A 26298-nucleotide genomic window follows, 5' to 3' on the forward strand; every position below is an offset into this window, starting at 1 on the left:
TTGCCAATTCTTCCGGACTTATATTAGCCGGTGCTTCCTTTGGAGGATTCTTTTCTAACACGTAGAAAATTTTCTCCGAGTTTAGAACAATCTTTAATTTATGGAACCATTCCGTATAGTTTGCGCCAGTCAATTTGTTTTGTTCGAGAATTGAGTATAGTGGATTTCGCGAATTCATTGTAATGAAATACTGAAAAGAAACAGACAATAATAAGTGATTGTTTAATTAATTTACTAAGACATAAAATATGACGAGATTTAATTTTATGAATTTCACTCCCACTATTTTAACGATTTCGCTACCCTCTAATGAAAACGGGAAACTTGTTTCCTTAGTGGGAACATAAAGTCCAATTGACAAACTATAGTCCCGAATAATATCAGCCAACCATAATTTTCAAAAGGTAGAGCCCAATTGCTTCCAAAGCAACCCCCATGTTTTTACCTCATGTCCAATAAGGGCCCAATAATATGACGCCGTTTAATGTGACATGTCAAGATGACCCATCAATATTAAGTTGTGATGGACGGTCGCCATGTGGATCCCCAATAATATGAGCCAATCCCATGGGAGTTCCACCTAACTTACAACATGTGTCGATCCAATGTACAGCTTTCCGACGAACGGGCCCCCCAATAATATGAGCCGGACCGTGCCCGCGGGTAGCATCTCATACATTGATCGTTGATGGATAGTAGGAACATTTAAATAATATTTAAATTCCCTTTTGTTTATCTTGATATCAATTTTAAATCATATTTAAAATGAGGGATTTTTAATTTTGAAAATTGTCTCATCATGCAATATTTGTATGCTTGCGGGATTCATACAATTTAGTTTAAACATGCATACAACAATAATATCATATATTATTTAAAGGATGATCGATCCCAATCACTAATCAACCCGTGGTTGCCAATCACGAGTCTAAGTCCAATCCTAGGTGATATGCAAGTATGCAATGCAATCTTATTATATTGAGCTTCCAATTTACATTTCTTTCGTCTTTATTGTCTGCTTGGCCCACCTTTGTCTTCAAATCTTTATCTTCCACTAAGTCTAATAAATTTACAATAAATTTCGATGACAAGTAAGGGATACATATTTAAGGGTGGGAACGGGCCATAAACCAGACCCACTTTTTATTACAAATGACAATTCAAATTGGGCCATAAACCAAGCCCATTAATAAAATCCAAAAACAATAAAACCAAATGTAAACAACCTAACATACACTTATAATATTGGTCATGGCAATCGATCATCCTTTTATCCAATAATTAATTCAATAATTAAATAATTGGATAACATGCAATGACATCATAATTAAAAAAACAAAATCAAATTTTATCTTATCCTTTCATAAGATCATATCTTGTCATAAATTGTACCAAAATTTTATAAAATCTAATTTAACGGATAAAATTTATAAATTCTCCAAAAATTCAAATTTATCCAAAAATCAATTTTAAAATTTTCGGACTCAAACAATTTGATCCGATGTCTCGTGGACCAATCAAAAACAATTTTTGATCGGACCAAAAACTAAAATTTCAAAAATTTCAAAAAATCCAAAAAATCAAATTTTAAAATTTCCGGACTGCCCGGGACATTCCCGAGCAGCCCCGCCTCCACGAGGGATAGGGCTGCCCACGTGGAGGTGGGCAGCGCACAGAGCGACAATCGCTGCCCTGGGCAGCACCGAGCACTGCCCGATTGCCCTTGTTTCCCTTCAAATTAAATTTTAAAAATTTTTCGTTTTGTTTCAAAAACCGAGGCTAAAAATTTTGTACAATCGATTAATTTTAATCGTTTGATCAAAGTTTATGACCTGGCTCTGATACCACTGTTGGAACACGCGTTCTCTGATCACACGGATGTGATACCCGGAGCAGCGGAAGTTTAAAAATTTTATTTTTTGATATGGAACGATTTCATATCGTGGGTATCAAATCCTAACGATTAAAATTGTTGCAAGTAAAATAATAAACACAGTTAAATATTTTACCTCTTCAAGCTAAGGCTTGATTATGGACTCCAACAGAATTTAATCTGCTCTTCTTGTAAATCCCGGGAACCGATGACTTACTCGATCAATCTCCGGAATTAGGTCCACGAACAGAAAACTTAAACCCTCTGATTGATTGCACTAGAAATCAATCAGATGTTTATTGATGAGATTTAACATATTTGATCTGTCAATTCAAAATGTAATTTTTTACAAAAATCACAGACTGAATTATCTCAAAAAGGAGTACAGGATTTTGAAAATTCCCTTAGAATATTTAGTGTGTAATTCAAAAATTCCAAGGAGAGAATGAATTGTTGTTTTTGAAAATTACACACATCTCTTTATATAATTTCTAGACTGGATTAAGTTATAATTGTATTAGGACACTAACTTTTTAGGGCCCACAATCCATAACTTAAGCCCAACAAGCCAATCCCATTATTATAGAAATTAATATAAAATTCATCATGACTCCGATTGATAAACCAATTTCATCAATGTGCACAGAAACCATTTCTGCACCTTTTAAAGTCAAGATAAATTTTTCTGAATCCGAATTCAGTGATTTTCAAAAATGTTCATCCCTATATCATTTTAGAAAATTCCACTCCCTTTAGTTAAGAAGTCCAACTTCTCTTTCATTAAATTTAACTCTTTAAATTTAACTATCTCAACGAGGTTTAGTAATCCATTACTTGTGTGACCCTCAATGGTTCAGGGATACAGCTAGCCGTGGGCTCACAACTCCTTGTGACTCGGAACAACGATTTCCGACTTGCCCAACGAATCATGGTAAGAGCGTCTAGCAACATCGCCCCATGATTCCCTAGGTATCACTGATAGTGCCTGCAAGAACCAGTAGATTTTGGTTAGCGTACAGTACGGTCCCTTCATCCATATATCCCGATCGAATCAACAACCATTGGTGCATCGAGAGTCGTTCGAGATTCGATAACTATGCAATGCATTTTGAAGATCAAATAGTGACATCGCATGTGCTACTAGGAAACCGAGTAACCTAAAACACATCATGTACTCTGGCCAGAGATTCGTCACACTAATATCTCCTCAGATCGCATAGGATATCCACACTCGCAAGTATGTGGTGAATCCTTGACAACAAAGCATCGACTCCTATATGTGTCGTAACTGTAGCCAATCCCGACACCTGATGACCCCAATAGAGTCGATAAACGAGTCAAAGTACAGTACTAGCATATAGAGTCTCAATGATGTTTCAAGTAGTAAGGACTAATGGTGTACAACCAAAACCGCGGACTTATCCACTCAAATAATAAATAACCACTTGGAAAGTCCGAATAGGGTAGTTCGATCATTCATCATATGAATATCCATTTGCATGCTTTGAACATCTCCATGTCCATTACCAATGAAACGTGGTACTTGGCATCACAAATGTTAGTCTCAATCTCGAGCGATCCTTATCCTTATTAGCGGACGGCTCAATTGACTAGGAACTGTTTAGAATATACAGTGACTATAAGATGTGTTTCATAATAATGATCTCTCTTTATTCACTATCTCATCTTACTTATACTATAGTATATTCAAGGTCTTTATCAAAACAACAATAGTATATCACAATATAACAATATGAAGAAAGACAAAGAAAATGTCATTGATGAATGTAAATTATATTAAACAAAGATTGTTTATACATAGAGTCATAAAAGCTCTTAGCCACAAGTTGGCTAACCGGGCACCCACTCTTTCACACATACCCCAGAGCAAGTTAATTATATTAATCCTAATGGCTACCGAGGTTATGGAGCTTACAGAGGTAACCCTGTCCCTAATACTTACCATCCTAGCTTGCGAAATCATGAAAATTTTTCTTATGCTAACAATAAAAATGTGCTGAATCCTCCGGGGTTCAATACAAACAAGGAGGAGGGTAAGCCTTCTTTGGAAGATGTGGTTAGTACTTTTGTGCAGGAATCAGGTAAGAGGATGGCGAGGACTGAGACTCGCCTTGACAGTTTGGAGATGCACATGGCCAACATGGGTGCTGTACTTCAATCCATGGAAACTAGCATAGGGCAGTTGGCGAACGCACTGAAGGATAATAACAGAGGTCAGTTTCCGAGCAACACTGAGGTAAATCCCAAGGAGCAGTGCAATGTCATAGAGTTGAGGAGTGGAAAAGAAGTTGGAGTCCAAGAATCTGCTATTGAACATGAGAAATTTGAGAAGAAAGTCGAAGAGAGGGAGCTTAAAACTGAGCCAAAACCGATGTAGAAGCCGCCACTCCCCTACCCACAAAGGTTCAAGAAGAAGGCGTTGGATGAGCAGTTCTCCAAATTTTTGGAGATTTTCAAGAAAATTCACATCAACATCCCCTTTGCTGAAGCTTTGGAGCAAATGTCGAACTATGCGAAGTTCATCAAGGAGGTGATGTCCAAGAAGAGGAGGCTGCTAGAGAACGAGGTGGTCAATCTGACAGAAGAGTGCAGTGCGGTGCTACAAAAGAAGATGCCACAAAAGCTTAAGGATCCCGGGAGTTTTACTATTCCTTGTTCTATTGGTGGTTCTCATTTTAATAATGCACTTTGTGATTTAGGGGCCAGTATTAATTTAATGTCATTATCTATTTACAGGGCCTTGGAGTTTAGTCGATATGTAGGGCCGCTCAGCCCTGTTTGGACGGTCGATTTCGAGCGCCCCGTGACCGACGGGTTAGCTGCCACTGGCATCTGTAGGACACGGTCCACGTCCAGTAGGAATGAGGAGTGTACTCAGTGGTTTGTTCCGGATTGTACCACTCATATCCTAGGCGCCATTCTGAGCAGTTGTATATAGTTATCCCAAATACGGATAACCTGTCATATTCATTTGCATGCATCATGTTTGTATGTTTACCCGTGCTTTCGTATTGAGCGTAGTTGCTCACGTCCAGTATTTTTTGTGCATCTGAACACCCCATTCGACGGGGCAGGTTTAGGTGCAGGTTTGAGCACGGGGAGCTTGGAGGAGCCAGCAATCAGTGAAGACAACAATATTAGCTGTAGGTTTTATTTTAAGATTATTCCATTGGGTTGTATATCGAATTTATTTAACCGGTTGTATTCTGCCGGTCTGCTTATATTTATGTTTTTCGCAGCAATTTATTTAATTATGTTAATTACATGCTTAATTATGCTCTAAACTCTGATTAAGTAGCGGATCCGGGTTAGGTCACTACATCACCACACATTGACACCTTGCAATCTATATTGCCTAACTCTGATCGGAAATTCAGATCTACGTTCGGACAATAAGGTATCTCCCTTTGCTTCCGAATTACACTTCAGATGGTCCGATCTATTCGGTTGTTCCGAAGCTTATTTCTTTTGTTTCGAACTCAATTAAACACTTGATTTTCGTAAGTTATGATCCATTAATAATTTTTAACATTTTAATGTCTTAAAATTGTACTTAGGTCACTACATGGTCCAACTTATCTAAGCCCATAACATTGGCATTAAAAGAAGGCTCAGTTATGATTAAGATAGATGATGTTGGCAATATAAGATGGATGACGTTGATTGCCAATTTGCTGCGGCGGTAGCAGTCGCTAGTAACTCACATGCAAATAAAAAACTTTGGAATTCGGTAATGATGGTGACGCTCGTGCAAATAGAAAATGATGGCATTCGGTAATGATGGTGAACAATGATAGCCGATAACATTGACGTAAGCAACGATGGTAAAAATGAAACGGTAAAAATGGAACTTTACGCAAGTTATTTTCAGTTTTAAGATCTAAATCAATGGAAATTAACTAACTATGGTTGAGCCTTTGGTTTGGAGGTGTTACCAGATTCAAAAAATCAAAATGATAATTTTGGGAAAAAGTACAAATGCGACATGTGTCATATTTTCGATGGTTTAGCTCTTCTCCTTAATGCCAACATCGACCTTGCCTAATTTGGCATATCGAGGTTTTCGAAATTTCTAAATGTAGAGTAAAGGAAAAATTCACCTTACTTGTATAGACATTGTCTTAATAGTGCATCTAAGGGTGAAAATTTATCAATATATGTGTGCTTTCAGTGGACCTCACATGTATTGATAAATCTCCACCTTTAGATGTTCTTTGAATGATGCTTATATAGGTAGGATCTAAATTTATGGTTGATTATGCACTGAAGTGTATCAAAGAAAATGTCAAATTGTTTATCGATAAAGTGATTTAATAATATTAACTTATTTTGATTTATGTATCAACTCGGCTTACATAATTTACTTTTCGATAATTCAATTAATTATCTTTAAATCTTAAAATTTTTTTTAAAAGAAAACACCGCTGGAAGCGGGAGGTTAGGCAGACCCCTACCTGTATATAAACATAAATAAGCAATACAAGAAAATCCTAAAGGAGGAGGGACTAGGCCAAGACCTCCTCAAAAGGCCACACATTAAAAATAGTCACATCCAAACAATTAGGGTATCAGACCAAGACAACCCTAGAAACTGAGTGAATATAGATAAAATATCATTGACAACTAACAAATCATAAACAGAAGTCATCCTGCGCAGCAAAAGGACAGCAAAATCCACGACTCTAGCTAGGCAAAATCCAAACTGACACTGAGGCGCGAATGTAGCGCTTTCAACATCCTGAGATGGACTAGAAGGTGAAAGGTAAGCTAGAGATATATCCCGAAAGTCACGATCAGATGTATAGTCAACGAACAAAATAGGTCGCCTTTGAAAAGGAAGAGCGGTCACCAACCAGCACACCCGGAACAATAGGTAGCAGAGATATGGTGTAGAGATCCCAAACCATATCCTAAAAACAGAGTAGACAGGAAGACCAAAAAAGAAGAATGTGTATGAATCCACCACCGTCTACCACCATCCAAAAGAAAGAGCCAGGCAAGGGGAAACCACAGTGAGCACCTGACAAGTATATCTCCCTGAAAAATCAAGTCGATCGGGGCAGGGAAACTAGGTAACTCCAAAAGACTCTGGAAGGAAGCCGAAAAGCTAAACCTGTAAATAAAATTAAATATCTACATATATATATATAATAAAAAAGATCTAGGCGGAGCTAGAGCAAAAGAAGAAAACAAAGGAAGCCCAAAATAAACGGCCAAAAGCGAGTAAAAGGCTCTAGGTAAGCCTAGATCTAAGGTAAGGAATCCCGGATAAATCAGAACGGGCCAAGGCAGCGATATGAGTGGTTAGAGGAACACCAGTCTCTAACAAACACTGCCTATGGTCATGAGCAAGCTGCGCCAGCGCATCCGCTACCGAATTCCCTTCCCTATAGATATGAGAAAAATGAACCGGCCTATCCCGCACCAAAACACACGTCCTCGACAAAATATGGTCCAAATCCCAACGAAACCTACGAGAACGAAGAATCTGAATGGCTATCTGGGAGTCGGTCTCAATCCAAAGGGGAAAAAGGCTAAGATCAGAACAAAGAAGGATACCCCTCCAAACCGCCTAAAGCTCTGCACGGACATTGGACCCCACACCGATGAACTCACTGAAATAAGCCAAGACCCGCCCAGAAGAATCTCTAACAACCCCACCCACAGAAGACTCACCCGGGTTCCCTCTCGAGCTACCATCAACATTTAGCTTGAAGAACCCAAGAGGCGGCCTCAGCCAACGGACAATTGCAGTCTTATTAATCCGTTGAAGGCCAACTGAGATACCCATGGTCCGGGCAGCCTGCAAAGCCTTAATCCAAATGCTGGGCTTGATAGTGGCTGCCGAGTGAGCAAGTCTCAGATAAGACAAAATTTGAAATTTGACCTTCTCCGCAGAAGAGGGTAAGTGACGGTTCTTAGCATCATTGCGTGCAGTCCAAAGGAACCAAAGCACGACAAATGGAATGAACTCCTTCACATTACCCCCAGGAGACCACTCGCGACCCCGCTTCCAAGCACAAAAAAAAGATGAAAGTCCTCAGTGACGGGGATGCGAACACGGAATATGGCCCCAAAAAAATGCCACACAGAACGGGCAATGGGACCGTCGATGAAAATGTGGGTGAATGTCTCCGACATCTCACAACATTGACACTTGGACACAAGTGTAATACCACGCTGCTGGAGCAACTCATCCACAGGTAACCACCGATTCCAAAATCGCCACAGAAAGAAGGACTTGGTGGGCCTCATCCAGCGCCCCCAGCAAGGAGTCAGGATATCCGAGACCGATCCTCTCGGTCTGACCTGCTCCCACGCATATCTTACAGAAAAAGCACCATCGGTGCTGTGGATCCAAAAGGCCGCATCCGGCTCGTCCACCAAAACAGGTATCTGCACAATCTTATCCGCCACCGAGGGAGCGACGACAGCACAGAGAAGATCAAAATCCCAGGCTCCCTCCGACAAGAAGCTAGAAACACTCACTCTCCGGCCCCCTCTGTAGTGACCCTACCCGGATCCACTACCTAATCAGAGTTAAGAGCATAATTAAGCATGCATTAAATAAATTGCTGCGAAAGACTTAAATAAAAACAAACCGGCAGAATACAACCGGTTAAAAAAATTCGATTATACAACCCAATCGAATAAATAAGCCTAAAGGCAAAACCTACAGCAAATCTTGTTGTCTTCACTGGTTGCTGGCTACTCCAAGCTCCTGGTGCTCAATCCTGCACCTATACCTGCCCCGTCGAATGGGGTGTCCAGATACACAAAAAAGACTGGACGTGAGCTCTAAGCTCAATACAAAAGCATGGGTAATACATACAAATATGATGCATGCAAATGACAGGGTATCCATATCTGGGATAACTGTATACAACTGCTAAATAATGGCGCCTAGAAAATGAGTGGTACAACCCGGGGAGCAAACCTTGTGTACACTGCTCATTCCTATCGGACGTAGACTGTGTCTTATAGATGCCAGTGCCGGCTAATCCATCGGTAGCGGGGCGCTCGACATCAACCGTCCGAACAGGGCTGAGCGGCCCTCCATAGCTCATCTCAAAAGATGTACAGGCACAATATGATATGCACATGCCGCATAATAATATGACACACAAATGCAACATATAAGAAAGCAAAACTCGCTGGCTATCTCAGTCAGTACTTACGTACCTTTCTACAGGCAGTCCTAGCAGTCCCACTCTAGGTTCCAAGCCTACATCAGCTCTACAATGCAAATACCCATGTATCATTAATTAAGCTCTAAAAGCTTTAACTATGTTATTTCATACTCCTAAATAATTTAAGGAGACCATAGCTATACCTGCGTCCGTCGTCAGCCCACTGATAACAATTGCCTCCAAACTAAGCCACAGCTCCGCTACGACGCCTGGATCGGTATGCCACTTCCGAAATCCCAATAGGATGCCTAGATTTCCCTAGATCTGAGTTAGAAGGCTAAGGAATCGAGAGAGAAGAGAGGAAAATGGTGCAAGAAATGAATTCTCGGACCCTCTATTTATAGACACGGAACGGAACGTCCGTTCCTCAACGTTGCGTCTGTTCAACCTGACGAACGTTGCTTCCGATCCCCATCGTTGCTTTTGATGTCCCATCAAGTGCGTAAGCAATGACGTAATATTTTTGACATCACGGATGACATCACTGCCAGAACTTTGCTTTCGTTCATGAACGTTGCTTCCATTCTTGGTCAACCTTCGGGCCATTTCCGATCATTCTGAATCAATTTTTGAAGTCCATTAATCCAACAGAGACTTCCTTAATCATGTATTAGTAAATCAAAACATGATCACACGATTAATTAATCATTAATTCTGGATACGGGTCACTACATTCTCCCCCCTTAAAAGATTTCGTCCTCGAAATCTAGGGTAAAACCTCGAGAACGTACTAGAGCCCTTGCTCGAGTGGCTGGTCGAAATATCCTCTGACACACTCAAACTCTCGTCGAATTCCCTGCAAGCTCCATTAGTGCTGAACCGCATTAACATCCTCCCAACTGAAGATTACTGCGATGTTGGTTGACATTCAAACTTTCTTGGCACTAATGTATCACAACACTGATACGTCTTCCATACTGACCATGACCTCTCTGACCACAAAGGATACAAACACCTGCTTGATCGAGATTATCATCCCAAGGAATATCTTAGACTGACGAAGACCAAGTCATAACCTGACTGGCTTACTGCATTCGTCGAATCACCAAACTAGATCTAAACATCTAATGGTTCCAAAAATTCTCGGTGCTTAACACCTCTAGTCAGGAAACATCATTCCCAACACTGTGCTGACACAACAATGTCCGAATTTCTCCTCAAGAGAATCTAGTTGCCACAAAGTCATACTTCATCATAACTGCTTATCATGATTCCCTAGACTGGTCATCCTTCTCATGCCTTACCGAAGCAAATAAGCTTCCCAAGCAATACTGGAAATCCAATACCATGTCCAGTGCGAATCATAGTTCACGTTTCTTAGTATAACTCAACACCATGCCTTGATGAAAACCATCATCGCTCACCGATAATGACACTAAGTCATCTTCTAATCATTGGCCTGTGAAGCCACGCATACATTGCAATAGAATTTATTACCCCTCTGATGATCTACATCATCTCAACCATAGGTTATTCACCCACGAATTCACTCGATAGACATCCTCCTGATAGTTATACATACTCGCAATCACTGTGCACACATCAAGACTAAGGCAAGATCCCACCAATATGCTCGACTGGGACATTCCACAGTACACATACATATGGAAATGCTTCCTGTTTCGTCTCGAAACTCGACAGTTACATGCGCCTGATATAACTCAACTCGGAGTCTCTGGTGATACCATCATCGCTCGTCCCAACCTACCACGGTTGAACATAAAGATTTTGGAAACTAAATCCCAAAGGATTTTCAACAGTCAAATCGCTCCTTTGCTGAGAGCACCAGCCTTAGCGCTGAAAGGACTAATTCATCTATTCCCTAGTCACTCCGGGAAAACACTTATGCTCGAAGTAACTTGTCACACAAAATGCCTCTGATTGTCGTTCATTGCTAAAACGCAATATCTTTGACAGACAATCTGCATGGATATGACTTACTGACTCGAAAGAACAAATTCGATCCGTCACGATCTTGAGAAATCTTCGACCCCAAAGGCAAACCACGTTGGCTACTAAGTCGATCCTTGACTATCTCAGTCACTTCAGAGATATCGCACATCGCTCGCTGAAATATTAGTGACACCACCTGCTGGATCTCGAGAACTAGATCCCAGCTAATGTCTCACCTCACGATCAGACAACTGATGTCCATACGAGTACACAATTCTCGTCGGATCTCAAACCCAACGGTATACTAAGACATCATCACAAAAACACTATCCGGAAAGTTATAATTCCTTCGCTTGCTTCTCCTATCAAGTTAACACCTAACTTGACCATAAAAGTCAATTGTAATCTTTCGGTAGATTCGTCTCTGGCAACCTAGAGACTCCAAAGCATCACCTGATCCGAGACTGTACCAAGTACTCATCTCCTAAGCACTAAGAGACAAAATAATATCCCAAGTATTTCTCGATTGCTATATCCAAATCATCAGTGATTGGTTTTACCATATCGATCTCGTCGAACTACTGATGCTCACACTCGTTCGATCAAACAACCACTGATCATCCATCCTACGTGGCTCAATCAATAACCATGACTCAGCTGCCACGAAGAACTATTTCCAAACACTTGGAATACCTAAATTGCTCTGGTTTCAACACACCCACATTTGATAATCCAGACAATAGCTATTAGTAGCCTATCGACACAATCTTGTGCCTTACTACTGACAGTTGTCTCGTATACTGAACTTAATCAATCTAACTCTGACAGAGTTAGCCAATAGCCCCTAGTAGTCATTAGCACAATTCCCGTGTCACCTTAGCACTACCAATCGTTGTCTTGTTCACTCAAGGCAAACATCAAGATAAACTAAGCCCATTTCCATCCCATGAAAAATCCTACGCTCAACCTCTGAAAATATCAGACAGTGCTTAGGGCAAACACTGGACTCACTATCTTTGCCTCGTTCATTCAGAATGAACATCACGGCTCGTCAAGTCCTAAAATAATAACTAACGAATCCCAAAGATTTCCACAATCTTCGAACACTCTCCTGATCATATTCCTTGTTAAGACTGTACAACAATTTAAGACTAAGGTAGCTTACCACGATAACCCACCTGGACAACCACCAAGGCTTCACGGTCATAGGCCACGCTTCCCTCACATCTCAAATAGTCATGTACAATCCTCAACATTTGATATAATCCAACACAGATGAAGCCAATCATCATGGAGTAGTCCTCGTATTCGAGTTGAAGTCTTAAAACAACATCCCATCCAAGTTCTTGGATGACTCCTATCGCAGGAAAACCCTTAACACAACTCTGATGACAACCCCTAGTTATCGCTGGTAGAAATTCGTCCACCTACTAGATCCACACGTCTAGCACTAACTCAAAGGTAAAAACTTATCTGCTCAAAATACACACTCGTCAAGGAAATCCCTCCCAAACTGGTTCCCATAGCAGAACTCTCAACCTATATCTTTGGCATACCAAATGATATCGAACCATCGATATCAAATCTGATATCTAATCCAAGGTCATACCCTGTTGTGACTGCTACCAAATCCCTAGACTGAATAGCCTTCCCACTGCCAATCCTGAAGCACGAAGGCTCCCAGGTAACCTCTGAAGTACAAGGACTCCTAGAGTAACACAGGCATAGGGTCGCGCCTCATCACGTCTAGTCATGGTCATAGTTCACAACTCTCGGCATATACTGGACCTGTCATCTTGATGAAAACCCATCATCCCAAGTCTCAACCTAACGAAGGTCAGACAGCCTACTATTCTAAGGAAACAACCTATAACAAGCCCAAATGTTCTAAATCGAACAATATCCCCGTGCCTCCAGATGAACCACCTCATCACTGGCACTAACTTAGTCCACTGACTAACTAGGTCAATCCTAGGAAAACACCTTGACTAACCACAAGTCAAACAGTCATAGACGGCCCACTCAAATCCCATGAGCTACAATAGTTCAACACTAATCAGCTAAAACCAAGCCAACCTTTCGCACAATCATCCAATCATTCACGAATTATTGGATAAATAAAACATGTATCATTGCTTCAAGTTATGTACAATTCTCTTTATTACAATTTCATGTAATACAATTACAGTATTTCGAAAATACAATGAAATGTACAACCGAACTTGAAATGATACAACCAAAGTATGATGATTCATTACAACTGAAATATTGTTTACAACTACAACAATACAGTTTTTAAATCATCGTACAATTCTTTGTTTTTTGAGCATGAAGCTTCTAATCGACGCATCGATACAAGCATACTTCCGACCAATCCTCTCGGTATCTCGTCCTGCCAATACTTTCGGAGAAATAACTCAAGATCGCTAACCAGCTATGCTCTGCGTCAGTGCCTGTCAGTCGACCTCTTCTGCTCACGATCTACCGTCAGCTTTTTTCTTGTAACCAAATCATGCTTTTGAACATGAAGTTTTCCGTGTGCCTAACGAACGCATCGATACAAGCATACTGGAAAAACTATGTTCTGCATGATTTTAATGACCTTACGCTCGAAACCTGCCATGCCTTAGACACTCGAGGCATTCCCTGGTAAAGGTCTATCTGACAATCTCTCCAACTACGACTGGAGAATCTTCAGAGTAGTGTCATCATGGTACGGACTGTACAAATGCAAACATCAAGTGCGTCCCAACCAATCCTCTGCCACTGCCTCTAGCATCCGGTACTCGATCCAAAGCTAGGACCCATATGAGTAGAAGTCTTGAAAACTCGGACACGATTTCTCGCTCCTGTCTGCACTTGCTGGAATCCCATAAGCCAAATCTTTAGAATTCCTGCCGATGATGATAGTCTTCGGGCAACCTAATCACCGCATCATCACCTCTTCCAAGGTCTCATCAATCCTACAAGGATAATCCAAAGTCTTAATACTATATCCCAAGTCTCTTGCATGCATGCGCTCTGATACCAATAAGTGTAGCGACCCTACCTGGATCCACTGCCTAATCAGAGTTAAGAGCATAATTAAGCATGCATTAAATAAATTGCTGCGAAAGACTTAAATAAAAACAGACCGATAGAATACAACCGGTTAAACAAATTTGATTACACAACCCAATCGAATAAATAAGTCTAAAGGCAAAACCTACAGCAAATCTTGCTGTCTTCACTGGTCACTGGCTACTCCAAGCTCCCGGTGCTCAATCCTGCACCTACACCTGCCCCGTCGAATGGGGTGTCCAGATTCACAGAAAAGACTGGACGTGAGCTCTAAGATCAATACAAAATCACGGGTAAAACATACAAATATGATGCATGCAAATGGCAGGGTATCCATATCTGGGATAACTGTATACAACTGCTCAATAATGGCGCCTAGAAAATGAGTGGTACAACCCGGGGAGCAAACCCTGTGTACACTGCTCATTCCTATCGGATGTAGACCGTGTCTTACAGATGCCAGGGCCGGCTAACCCGTCGGTAGTGGGGCGCTTGACATCAACCATCCCAACAGGGCTGAGCGGCCCTCCATAGCTCATCTCAAAAGATGTACAAGCACAATATGATATGCACATGCCGCATAATAATATGACACACAAATGCAACATATAAGCATGCAAAACCCGCAGGCTATCTCAGAGAGTACTTACGTACCTTTCTACAGGCAGTCCTAGCAGTCTCACTCTAGGTTCCAAGCCTACATCAGCTCTACAATGCAAATACCCATGAATCATTAATTAAGCTCTAAAAGCCTTAACTAAGCTATTTCATACTCCTAAATAATTTAAGGAGACCATAGCTATACCTGCATCCGTCGTCAGCCCAGTGATGACAATTGCCTCCAAACTAAGCCACAGCTCCGCTACGACGCCTGGATCGCTATGCCACTTCCGGAATCCCAATAGGATGCTTAGATTTCCCTAGATCTGAGTTAGAAGGCTAAGAAATCGAGAGAGAAGAGAGGAAAGAGGTGCAAGAAATAAATTCTCGGACCCTCTATTTATAGACACGGAACGGAACGTCCGTTCCTCAAGGTTGCGTCCGTTCTGCCTGACGAACGTTGCTTCCGATCCCCATCGTTGCTTCCGATATCCCATCAATGCGTAAGCAATGACGTAATATTTTTGACGTCACGGATGACATCACTGCCAAAATGTTGCTTCCGTTCATGAACGTTGCTTCCATTCTTGGTCACCATTCGGGCCATTTCCGATCATTCTGAATCAATTTCTGAAGTCCGTGAATCCAACAGAGACTTCCTTAATCATGTATTAATAAATCAAAAAATGATCACACGATTAATTAATCATTAATTCTGGATACGGGTCACTACACCCTCTGACATCACACCTGCTCGACAGAGGTACATCACCCAACCAGGTATCATCCCAAAAAGATACCTCACTGTGACCAATCCTCCACCGGATACCAGTCTCCGCACGAGGCCTAATCTTGAGCAATCGCCGCCAAGCTGGAGAAATGGTCCCATGAGATGGAGCACAGTTAGGGTTCACAGTCCGGCAATACTTCCTCGAAAGGAATCTCGCCCAGTAGAAAAGCTGTCAACAATGTCTTTCAGCCTGCGAAAGCCAAGGCCCCCTTCTTTCACTGGGAGACAGGCGCGAGACCCGTGAGCCCAATGCCACTTCTTCTCCAAGGGTCTAGAGCCCCAAAGAAAGGCATTAAAAATAAGCTCCAGTCTCTCCAATACAACCAAAGGAGGCTGAATCACCTGACAGAGATAGATCGGGATCGAGAGGAGCACACTACTAATCAGGGTTATCCTACTCCCAGGAGCAAGGGAGCGATTCTCCCAGCCTTCTAGCTTTTTTCCGAACCGACTTCAGAAGAGGCTCAAACAAAGAGCACTTACGGTTCCCACGGAAAAGCGGAGCTCCAAGGTATCTCAAGGGCAGCTGTCCCTCCGCAAACCCTGTGATGCGCAACAAACGGGATCGGTGACGAACGGACCAACCCGGAGGAAATATCATGGCACTCTTGGTCACATTCACCAATTGGCCCGAACAGTTCTCATAATGAGCCAAGAAATCTTTGAGGCACTTCATACCTCGAGATCCCCCATTGGCAAAAATGATGACATCATCAGCATAGGCCAGATGGGAGATAGACAGATCACAACCAGAACGATACCTCATATAAGGATTATGAAGAAACAGCCTGTCCAGACCACGTGATAAGTACTCCGCCCCCAGAATGAAGAGAAAGGGGGACAAAGGGTCTCCCTGTCTCAACCCCCTCGAAGAAGCAAAGAAACCAGCGGGGGTACCATTTACGTTAACCGAAAACTTGCAAAAAGAGATGCAAGCCCTCACCATCCTCACGACCTTCTCAAAAAATCCAAAACGTCTGAGGACCTCCAAAAGAAACGACCATTGGACTCTATCATAAGCCTTAGCCATGTCCAATTTCAAAATAACATTGCCACCACGGGCAGGTAGATTAAGACTGTGAGTGAGCTCTTGTGCAAGAAGGATATTATCAGAGATCATCCGACCCGGCACAAAGCCACTCTGATTCTGAGAAATAAGTCTCCCGACCGCATCCCTTAGTCAAGAATACAACAACTTCGAAATGATTTTACTGAATTCTAGGTTGAATATTTTATTTCTTTGATGAAAAAATTATTATTATTATTATTCTTATTATTATTATTATTATTTTGACGGTCTTATTATTATAATTATTAATTTGAAAACTCTGATTTTTATATTTAAAAAAAGATAACAATTTGTGATTCTCAAATAAAAGTTTATCATAAATTCATAATCCATATAAATAATTTTGTTTTTGTTTTTGTTTAAAAAAAAAAAAAGAAATCCAAACCATTCGGGGTCTTCTAGTAAATTGAGCACAAGTATGCCTTTTTTTTGGTTAGGCGCTTTGGCCAAGAATCTAGCGGAAACCCCCGACCACAGTCGCAACTCCACCACCTCCATTTCAAACCAAATCAAATCAAATCAAATCAAAAAGAAAGAAAATAAAAGTTGCTTCCGGAAGAACCCTTTATTCCCCTTCCATAAAAGCATTAATCCAACCCAGTCGGCCAGGGCAAGAAAACCACATGGCGGGCTACAGGGCAGATGAAGATTATGATTATTTGTTCAAGCTTGTTCTGATTGGTGATTCAGGTGTTGGAAAATCCAATCTTTTATCGAGATTCACCAAGAATGAGTTCAATCTGGAGTCCAAATCCACTATTGGCGTTGAGTTTGCAACCAGAAGCCTTCATATTGATGGTAAAGTTATTAAAGCTCAGATTTGGGACACTGCTGGCCAAGAAAGGTCACTCCTCTTCGACCCTTCTTTCAAGTCATTCTAGCTTGGTTGAAATTTGGTGTATGTATGTTTGTTTGTTTTTTTCTGGGTTATGTATAGCCATGCTTTGATTTGTCTATGATGATTGTTTGTTGGAAGTGGCAACTATTTGAAATGTTCATTTCTGGTTTTTTTGGGGGGAAGATAATACGGGCTGTAGCTGGTTTACCTATAATGATGCCTGTATTTGTTTCCGTTCTAATTTATTTAGTTTATTCTCCTGTAAATTCCATTCCGTGATCGCAGCAGTAGATGTTTGGCTTCAGTTTTTATTCATACAAAAATGAGCCTTAGTGAGCCGACCAAGTGTTATGGCCTTCAGTGTGGATTCCGACGCACTACTGTATTGCTGTTTTCTCCGCCATAAATTGGAATTTATAGTTTCTTGTTTTCTGCTTCATGGGTCTATTCTTCTTGTTTTCTGCTTCATGGGTCTGTTCTATCTTGAGATTTGAATTTAACTATTTGAAGATTATTTTCTCTGCCTTAACCTTTCTTTATGATTAAATTTCAACTGACATATCCTTTGGTTATGATAGCTCAAGGTGTGGAGTTCTGTGTTTAAACATCAATTCTATTGGTATGATCGAAAAATGTATATCATCTTTCAACGCTTAAGTTAATACTTTGGACATTTTGAATCGGTATATATGCCCGAATAATTTCCATTCTTATTGTCATCATGTGAAAAACAAATATATCACATGTATCCATTAATTCATGTATCTGAAACTCTGTTCTGGTTCACATATGTGATGCAGCTCAGGGTGGTTTTGATCTTGAATTTTCATCGGAATTCATAAGCACTATCTGTTCATATTTTGTATAGATTTCTGTATGTCTACTATGTTTGAACTAAAAAATGTTTTGGAATTGTGGATGGCTGGATGCTTTATTGCTGCTTATCTTACATTCTTTTTTATTTTTACATATAGATGAAGTTGTATTGAGTGAAATTTTGACTGTTTTTATTTGGGATTTGAAAGTTGTCTAATCATGTACATCCCTTGTATCTTTTTTCACATGAATCCCTTTTCTTGATTTTGTTTTTATGGTTCCCAGTGATTAATTACTTTGCTGTTTCGCGGTACGAGTTTTTTAAAACATACAATGGGTGATATACTACCTTTTGTTTAGTTTGTATCCTTAATTTGAAGGGATCTGAGGTTAATTCGCATGTTCAGTATGTGTTTTTAAGTATGTTTTTATGGAGGCAAAAAATGTTTCGAATGACTTGATCTTCGAATTTTCATTTGACTTTTTTGCATGTTTTTGTTGTGGTTTTGCTGTGTTGATTTAATGAAATAAACTTCTGCCACCTCGACGTATCCATTTTTTTCGTGACTTTTCTTTTTATTTTTCTGAATTCCGGCTATTTAAACTGGTGCAAGTTTCATATTGAGAAACATTGTGCCGAACTAAGATTCTATTATATAATTGATTATATCACTTAAATCTTCAGCATGGTGCTACTTATAATACTTGCAGAATCTCTTTGACGTCTACCTTCCATTTTTTTTATACGTGCGTATTTTGAAAATCTTGTTCATGCAGTTGATAAGATGTAGTGTGTAGATTTTTGTATGTGTTAACATATTTTAACTTATAATAAGTTCGGATATTGGGAGTTGTTTAGTGAGAGATGCACCGTCTCAATACCTGTTACCTCCACATCAGGATTGATCGAAAATGGGCTATAGTACAAAGTGGGTTTGGGTGGTTCGGAACCACCGAACTTGGACAAGTATAGATCGGTGGATCCGATCATATCGGAGGAACTGATTGAGTTAGGAAGCTCAGTGTCGAGATTGGAACTGCCGAACACAGATTGGAACGTCCGACGAGTTAGGCCATACGCACTATCGACGTGTCAAGTGTGTGTAGACACGTGAGAAAACATGCAGATCAGAGCTTCCGAAGATGATCGGAACTTTCAAAGAAACAAGTCGGAGCTTCCGATCAAAGGCATTTCGAGAAGTGGCAAACATGCAAGTTCGGAGCTTCCGAACTTGGTCTATAAATGGGGTCGAGTTTCTCACAATCAGTGTGTGTTTGAGTGTGTGAGTGTTGGTTCAATATAATTCTTAGGGTTTTAGCCTTATACTTAAGGGTCAGGCGATAGCGAGTTGCTGCGGGGCTTGCAGCGGAGCTATGACAGAGTCAGGGCTTTCACCATCAGCGAGCTGACGACGGACGCAAATATAGTCCGAGATCTATAGTATTATTAGAGAGTATCTATTAGCTTAGTTAAAGCTTTTAGATCAGTATTAGTGATGAGTAATTATCTTGACTTGTAATGATGAACTGTAGATGCTTGTATATCTAGGACAGTTGTTGAGGTATGTGAAGTACTGACTAAGATAGCCAGCAAGTATGCATGCTTATATGTTGCATATTATGTGTCATGATTCATGTTTTACTACTTTGATATATTATGTTACATGTGCATATTCATGTTGAGTCGAATCTCCTTCGAGATAGCTTTTCTAGTAGGGTCGTTCAACCCTATTTTCTTGTTATATTGTCAGACACCGGGAGACGTCATGATGACAGGGACTGACGGTACGGTGATCTTGACGAGTTTGGGGATGTATCCAGCAGAGTTGACCCCAAATTGTACTACACTGTCATTGGCGCCTTGATTGAGCAGGACTAGACAGTTGACCAGTACCCGCCATTTTGCATGCATCATATGAGTTTTATACTCGTACTTTACGTTCTGAACAAGGGTCGCTCATGTCTGTGTTGTTTTTCATGGACACCCAATTCGAGGGGGCAGTTGCAGGTAGCTCAGCAGATGGACCTGTGCGTAGTAGGTGACCTAGGCGAGAATGCAAAGGTTGCTGTAGTTACTTAAGTCGTTTATTCGATTGAGTTGTATTTTAATCCGGCTTTGGATATTAATTTACCAGTTGTATTATGCTGGTTAGCCGTTTGTTTAAGATTTTGCTGTAACTCTGATTATGATTTTTCTATTTAACTTAAATTGCATGATAAGTGTTTAGCTAGTAGATGATCCGGGTCGGGTCATTAAATGGGAGCTACCGATACCCGCACAATGCAAGTAACAGGTTACGTCCACTCATTATCTCTTCACATCCTCATCGATTCTCGCAGCACTCATTGCTTCTCGGATTCCAGTATGGCTGCATGTGTAGGACTGGAAATAATGCAAAATGGAGCCATTTCAGTAATGGGTGTGAGTGGGAAACTTGTCGAGCAGTGTGTTATACCGTACCCCGTCAAGCTGGAAAAGCACCTATTCCTTGTGGATTTCTTCATCCTGCCGCTAAAAGGGTTCGGGGCTGTTATGGGAGTAAATTGGCTCTGCGCTTTGGGTAATATCACATGGGACTTCAACCTAATGCAGATGCAATTTTTCTGGGAGGGGGCTGTTGTTAAATGGCAAGGAGAATCGAACCTCAAACCCCCATATATATTGCTGGAAACAACACTCTTGGAGGAGGACGTTAATACCTTGGCCACTCGTTTTCTCCCTTCGTGTTTGAGGACAAACACGATCTCCATGGGGGACTGATGTAAGGGCCCGAATTAAGGCAAATAACAGTCCAAACCAGCAGCCCAACAAGGAGGATATGAATCAGCTTTAGTCAAGGGATAACGTTGGGAACAATTAGGCTCCGCTTGGTACGTGTGATGTGATTATTAATGTATACCAAGTTGGGTTGATTAAGTGAGATATGTTATATGTGTGATAAAAAAATGTGTTTGGTATCATTTTTATTGGTGATGATAAAAAAGTAAGGATGTTAGTGAATGACCATTTTAGCCCAATGTACTGTTGAAAGTTCTTTCCAACATTACCGTGAAGTTCTCCTACGCACCGTCGTCTTCTCCTCCAACATCTGCAACGTCGACTGTTAAGGTCTGTTATCCTAAACTCATCCTCTAAAAAATACCGATGTGAGGCAACGATTCACCTCTTCATTTGCTTGTGGGGAAATCGCTGCAGATCTGTGAAAGACGTGAAGAACTTTTCGCCAGAGCGTATTGTTGGTGGGAGGGATTTTGAATTTGGGGGTTCGTTGGTATATTAGGGCAAAGGGAGAAATTGGTAATTTACCATAATTCTCCCGTGTACTGTAGAAATCAGGATTCGTAATACTTGCTCGCACGTGGGTTTCATTTTCCAGCCTTTTCAAGCCCATACAGTAGAATTGTGCCGGGCCCATAGTTATCTCAATGTGTGCAAAAATCGTTTCAAACGTTGGATTACGTGATAATCATGCAATTATCACCCTTACCAAACGCTGCCTTAAGGATGACAAACAACATTCCAGGTTCAGGAATAAAGATTTCAATTAGCTTTAAAAACTATAGGATTCCAGTTTCCTAATTTATTGTTCTTTCTAATTTTTTGTTGCATGATTAGTCTTGGTTTCCTTATTGAAATAGTTTCCTATTTGTATTTAAGAGAAAAGAAGTGGAATAAAGGAGGAGAGTAATATTCTAAATTCTTGCAGCAAGATCTTGAGGTTCTCTTGAGAAAACGAGCCTCTAAACTTACTTCATCCAAAATAAGTGGAAAAGGCAGAAAAACCCACAAAACGTTTAATGAGTTGAAGGATCAACCACTCAATCGCCCTACAACTAGATCGTTTACCAAGGGCCATACCATACTTATACTGACCTTAATGAATACCAGTAAAAATTTTGCACTTATCATTCCTATGCCATTGAATTGAAGTGAGATCATATTGTATTTATGAAGCCTAGTTGTTTGGATTCTGAAATGTTACTTGAAGATTCTCTTTGTTAAGATCATGCTCATCACAATAACCTGAGGCTACCATTTCCTCTGTTGAACTGTCTGATGCATGGGCTTGAAAACCACAGTAGGATTTCTAATAAAAAGACACTCTTTCTTGTTAATATTTAAGATTAATGTGATGTGTTGATGACTTAAATAAATTTCATGATAACCCTAACAATCAAAGACAACATGATGTTGGTTTTATTGCATATTGCAGTAAATGCATCACCTTGTTGACTTGCGGAATGTTAACTGGAATTTGATAGTGTAACATCTCTACCGTCATCAGCGTAGTATGCATCATTCAGGATCTTGAATTTCACACACTTTGATAAAGCGATAAGGTAGAGCAAAGCCAAAACTAATGTAACTCATTATTGACATTTTGGGCCTTTGTTAGTCCATTCCATTTAAATTCATGGCCTTTTTCATTCAAGATATTTAGATTAGTTGCTGAAATGCGTAATATCATCTTAATATTTTGGTGGTTATTTTACGAGTTATGGGTGATACTCTGATGGCCAATGATGGTGCTGATACATCGTGCATCTTTATTGCAGTAAGTTGGTTGATTCATTTGATGTTTTGTCAGATACACACATACACATACATATATATAACGACCCTATCTTCCTATTTTGATTCTAGCTTTCTGAAAATGTCCTGTATTGATGGTGCGATCCACTCCCCATCTGTGTCCATGGTAGTGTTGGGCACCAGATTGTCATATGCTCCTGGATCGCCATTTATTTGTAGTATTCCTGAGCTGGTTTGTTGTAATTTTGCGTTCTTTATTCTTTTCCTTTTTCTTCTACTGTATTATCATCTCTCATTGTCCCCAGAAATGCAAGCACGAAGAGATTATATATTTCATACTTATCAACTACCCTGCTGTTAAGCCTTTGCTTGTCCTCAATCAAGAAACTGAAAAAACTATTATGCATAAATTGTTCAATAGTCTGTAATCGAGGCATCAGCACTAGAGCTTTTGGCATTGAAATCACGCGGTCGGTTAGAATGGTGAAAAAGTGTTTTAATGGATCTGGCCTTCGTAAGAAGCCATTTTTTAAGGTTAAAACAATTAATATCTTCATGTCAATTCATATTCCTATTGAATAAATTATGTACGAGTGTTACCTTGATTGGCTTTATGATGGTTGTCTACCTCACATGATGATACTCTCTTTGTTAGTCGTCTATGTTTTACACCCATATTTCAGATTCACAATTTTTCAGATTCCTCGTATTCGTTGTCAATTATCCAAATGGGGTAGTCGTTCATCATTGATTTTTTTTTCTTTACAAGTGAAACTGAAGATAACATTTGTTTTCAGAGAACGGTGGGCTTAATATTGTATTTTTGTACAGTTTTTGTTATGTGTCTACTCGTAGCTGTCGATTATGCAGCCTGTTGCATTTATTTAGTATATTGTGGATAGTTTGTGTACGATGCTTTTCTTCTTAAGTTTTCTCTTAAACAATTGAAGTGAAAATTAAATATTTTCCACTTCATATTTCATCAAAGCAGTTCTGACTTAGGTTTTAGCATTGCACTGCTTCAGCTTTAATGAGCTACAATTCTACTCTTCAGGTATCGTGCCATTACTAGCGCTTACTATCGAGGAGCTGTTGGTGCTTTGCTAGTGTATGATGTGACTAGACGTCCCACTTTTGAGAATGTTCTGAGATGGCTCAAAGAATTGAGGGATCACACCGACCCAAATATAGTAGTCATGCTCATCGGAAACAAATCTGATCTTCGACATCTCGTGGCTGTTTCTACTGACGATGGCAAAGATTTAGCGGAGAGGGAGTCTCTCTACTTCATGGAAACTTCTGCTTTGGAAGCAACAAACGTGGACAAGGCATTTTCTGAAGTTCTTGCTCAGATTCATCAAATTGTAAGCCGGAAAGCTGTTGAGGCCGGCGATGAAACTGCTACTTCTGTTCCGACGAAGGGGGAAACAATCAATATCAAAGATGAAGCTTCTGTTTGGAAGAGATATGGATGCTGCTCAAACTAGGCTCATGGGCATGGTTTGAGGGTAATTTTACTCCCTATCGCATTTCTTTTTCTGTACATCAATACAGCACTCGGGGGCACCCTCATTTCAACTAGATATCTTTTTGTTTACTATAAGAATATATGGATCTCGAAAAAGTAGAAACGGGGCTTTGGTGAAAACTCTATCTTGATAGTAGTATAAACTGATAGCTTTCTTATCGAGGTATGGGAATGTTAAGGAAATTGGTGGTGCTTTAATGTATTTCCTGTCTGTCTATGGTTACAGAATCTTGATCAAGTATTATCAATTCCAGTCGCATTTAACAAGATTTTACTTTTATAATAAGCGTAATGATTTTATATGAAAAATAATAAAAAATAAAAAAAAAAACAAGATTTTACTTTGCCTATCAAGTGCTTTTGTATCAAGTATAATTTTACTCTAAAAGTGAACTTGGAATTTGTATTTTTGGGTCATGTTTTCAAAACCCGTTTGAACCGAATTGGTTCGACGTGAAACCGGTCCAGACCATGTCAAATAACCGTTTATAGTTTATAGTCTAGGGATGGCAACGGGGCTGGTCTGAGGTGGGTTTGGCCAAACCCAGGACCCGTCCCGTCATGCAAACCCGATGGGTCCAATCCGAGTTAGACCCGTTGGATCCGTCAAAATTTATATAATTTTAAATTTATTAAATATAATTTCAAATTGATTATATGTAGGATAAAAAAAATACTCATATAAGTTAAAATTTATCAACTTGTATTTAATTAATAATTAGTATTTCACACGTGAGATGCACGGATTATATCTCTTGTGTAACAGTGTAAGATGATTAAAATTGGATAATATGAAAATTTTGACTATGAAATTAAAATGCAAACAAATTTAATTTTACAATGACTAATATTAATAATGTGAAAAAAAGTACTTACAAAAACTACAAAAAAAAAAAAAAAAAAAACTTCCTTAAATAAAACATTTGTCATGTGATGCACATGGTTTTAATGTATACAATTAATGATAAAAAATAGTAAGCATGAACATTTGAACGAATATTTGAAATACAAATTAGCTATATGGATCATATATTTTACAATTAAAAAACAAAAAAATTATCTTATAAATTTTAAAAAACTTCCTTAAATACAATTTTTGTTTAATTTTTCTGGTTGCTCTTACCATCACGTATTAACATTTTTACTTTACTTTATGTAAAAAAACCAAAAGAAAAATTAAAATTTTCAACAAAAAGAAGTAATATAAGAATAAGAATATATTTTTCGAAATTCAAATATTTCATCGAATTTACCATTTAATATCATCTTGGTGACATAAAATGTATTTGAAACGCGTACTTCACCCCTAAATCTTCTTGCACGACACATTTGAAGATCCACAATCACCGGATCATCAACAATTGTATTAAAAAATATGATCATTTCATCAAGTTTATATTATATATATGTGTATATACAAACATACATATATATATACATACATACAAATATAGAAAGCTAAATTTGGTAATATATATATATCATTTATCGAATATTTCGATTATGTTATATATATATATATATATATATATATATATATATATATATATATATATATATATATATATTTGATTCCACGCACCTTAGGGTGGGGGAATCCACGTGCACCCGTGCCCAAAACAATTCCGATTGTCCTGAAATTTTCATGATATGGTCGTCTCAAAAATGCGAATTCAATGATGTATCATACGATACAAATTTCAATCTCAGTGTTCGAAAATTTAAAGATGGTCGAAAATTAGGTGAAATATGAAATTTAAGGTCATCTTCACATTGCCGACCACCGAAATTGAAATTTGTATCATATGATAAATCGTTGGATTTTTATTTTTGAGACGACCCTACCGTGAAAATTTCAAGGCAATCAGAGTTGTTTTGGGCACGGGTGCACGTGGGTGCGTGAGATCAAAACTATATATATATATCAAAATTTTGTAATATATATATACATGTATATTTAATATTTATCAGGTATTTTGAATTTTTATGAAATTTTTTTTTACTTTTAAAAGTTGAATTTTAAATCAATTAAGAAATTAGAATGATTTAATTTTTTTTTTATCTTTTGATAGGTTGTATATTTTGA

At 39.3% G+C, this 26298-nt stretch overlaps 1 protein-coding gene across 1 annotated transcript; it reads left to right on the forward strand.

The window, feature by feature from the left end:
- The first annotated feature begins 16932 nt into the window (after window positions 1-16932).
- On the forward strand, window positions 16933-24479 carry LOC140891726 (ras-related protein YPT3). Its single transcript, XM_073300346.1, has 2 exons — window positions 16933-17340; window positions 23739-24479. Exons 1-2 carry the CDS (start codon window positions 17120-17122, stop codon window positions 24169-24171), a joined length of 654 nt encoding a protein of 217 aa, XP_073156447.1. The 5' UTR covers window positions 16933-17119; the 3' UTR covers window positions 24172-24479.
- Window positions 24480-26298: the final 1819 nt, after the last annotated feature.

The sequence above is a fragment of the Henckelia pumila genome, chromosome 1, assembly GCF_033568475.1.
Source record: "Henckelia pumila isolate YLH828 chromosome 1, ASM3356847v2, whole genome shotgun sequence".
Lineage (NCBI taxonomy): Eukaryota > Viridiplantae > Streptophyta > Magnoliopsida > Lamiales > Gesneriaceae > Henckelia > Henckelia pumila.

Excerpts from the sequence above, each read along its gene's own strand:
- LOC140891726 (XM_073300346.1), top strand. The coding sequence starts at position 17,120 with ATGGCGGGCTACAGGGCAGATGAAGATTATGATTATTTGTTCAAGCTT. Across the intron at positions 17,341-23,738 it reads GACACTGCTGGCCAAGAAAG|GTATCGTGCCATTACTAGCG; the intron begins GTCACTCCTCTT and ends TCTACTCTTCAG.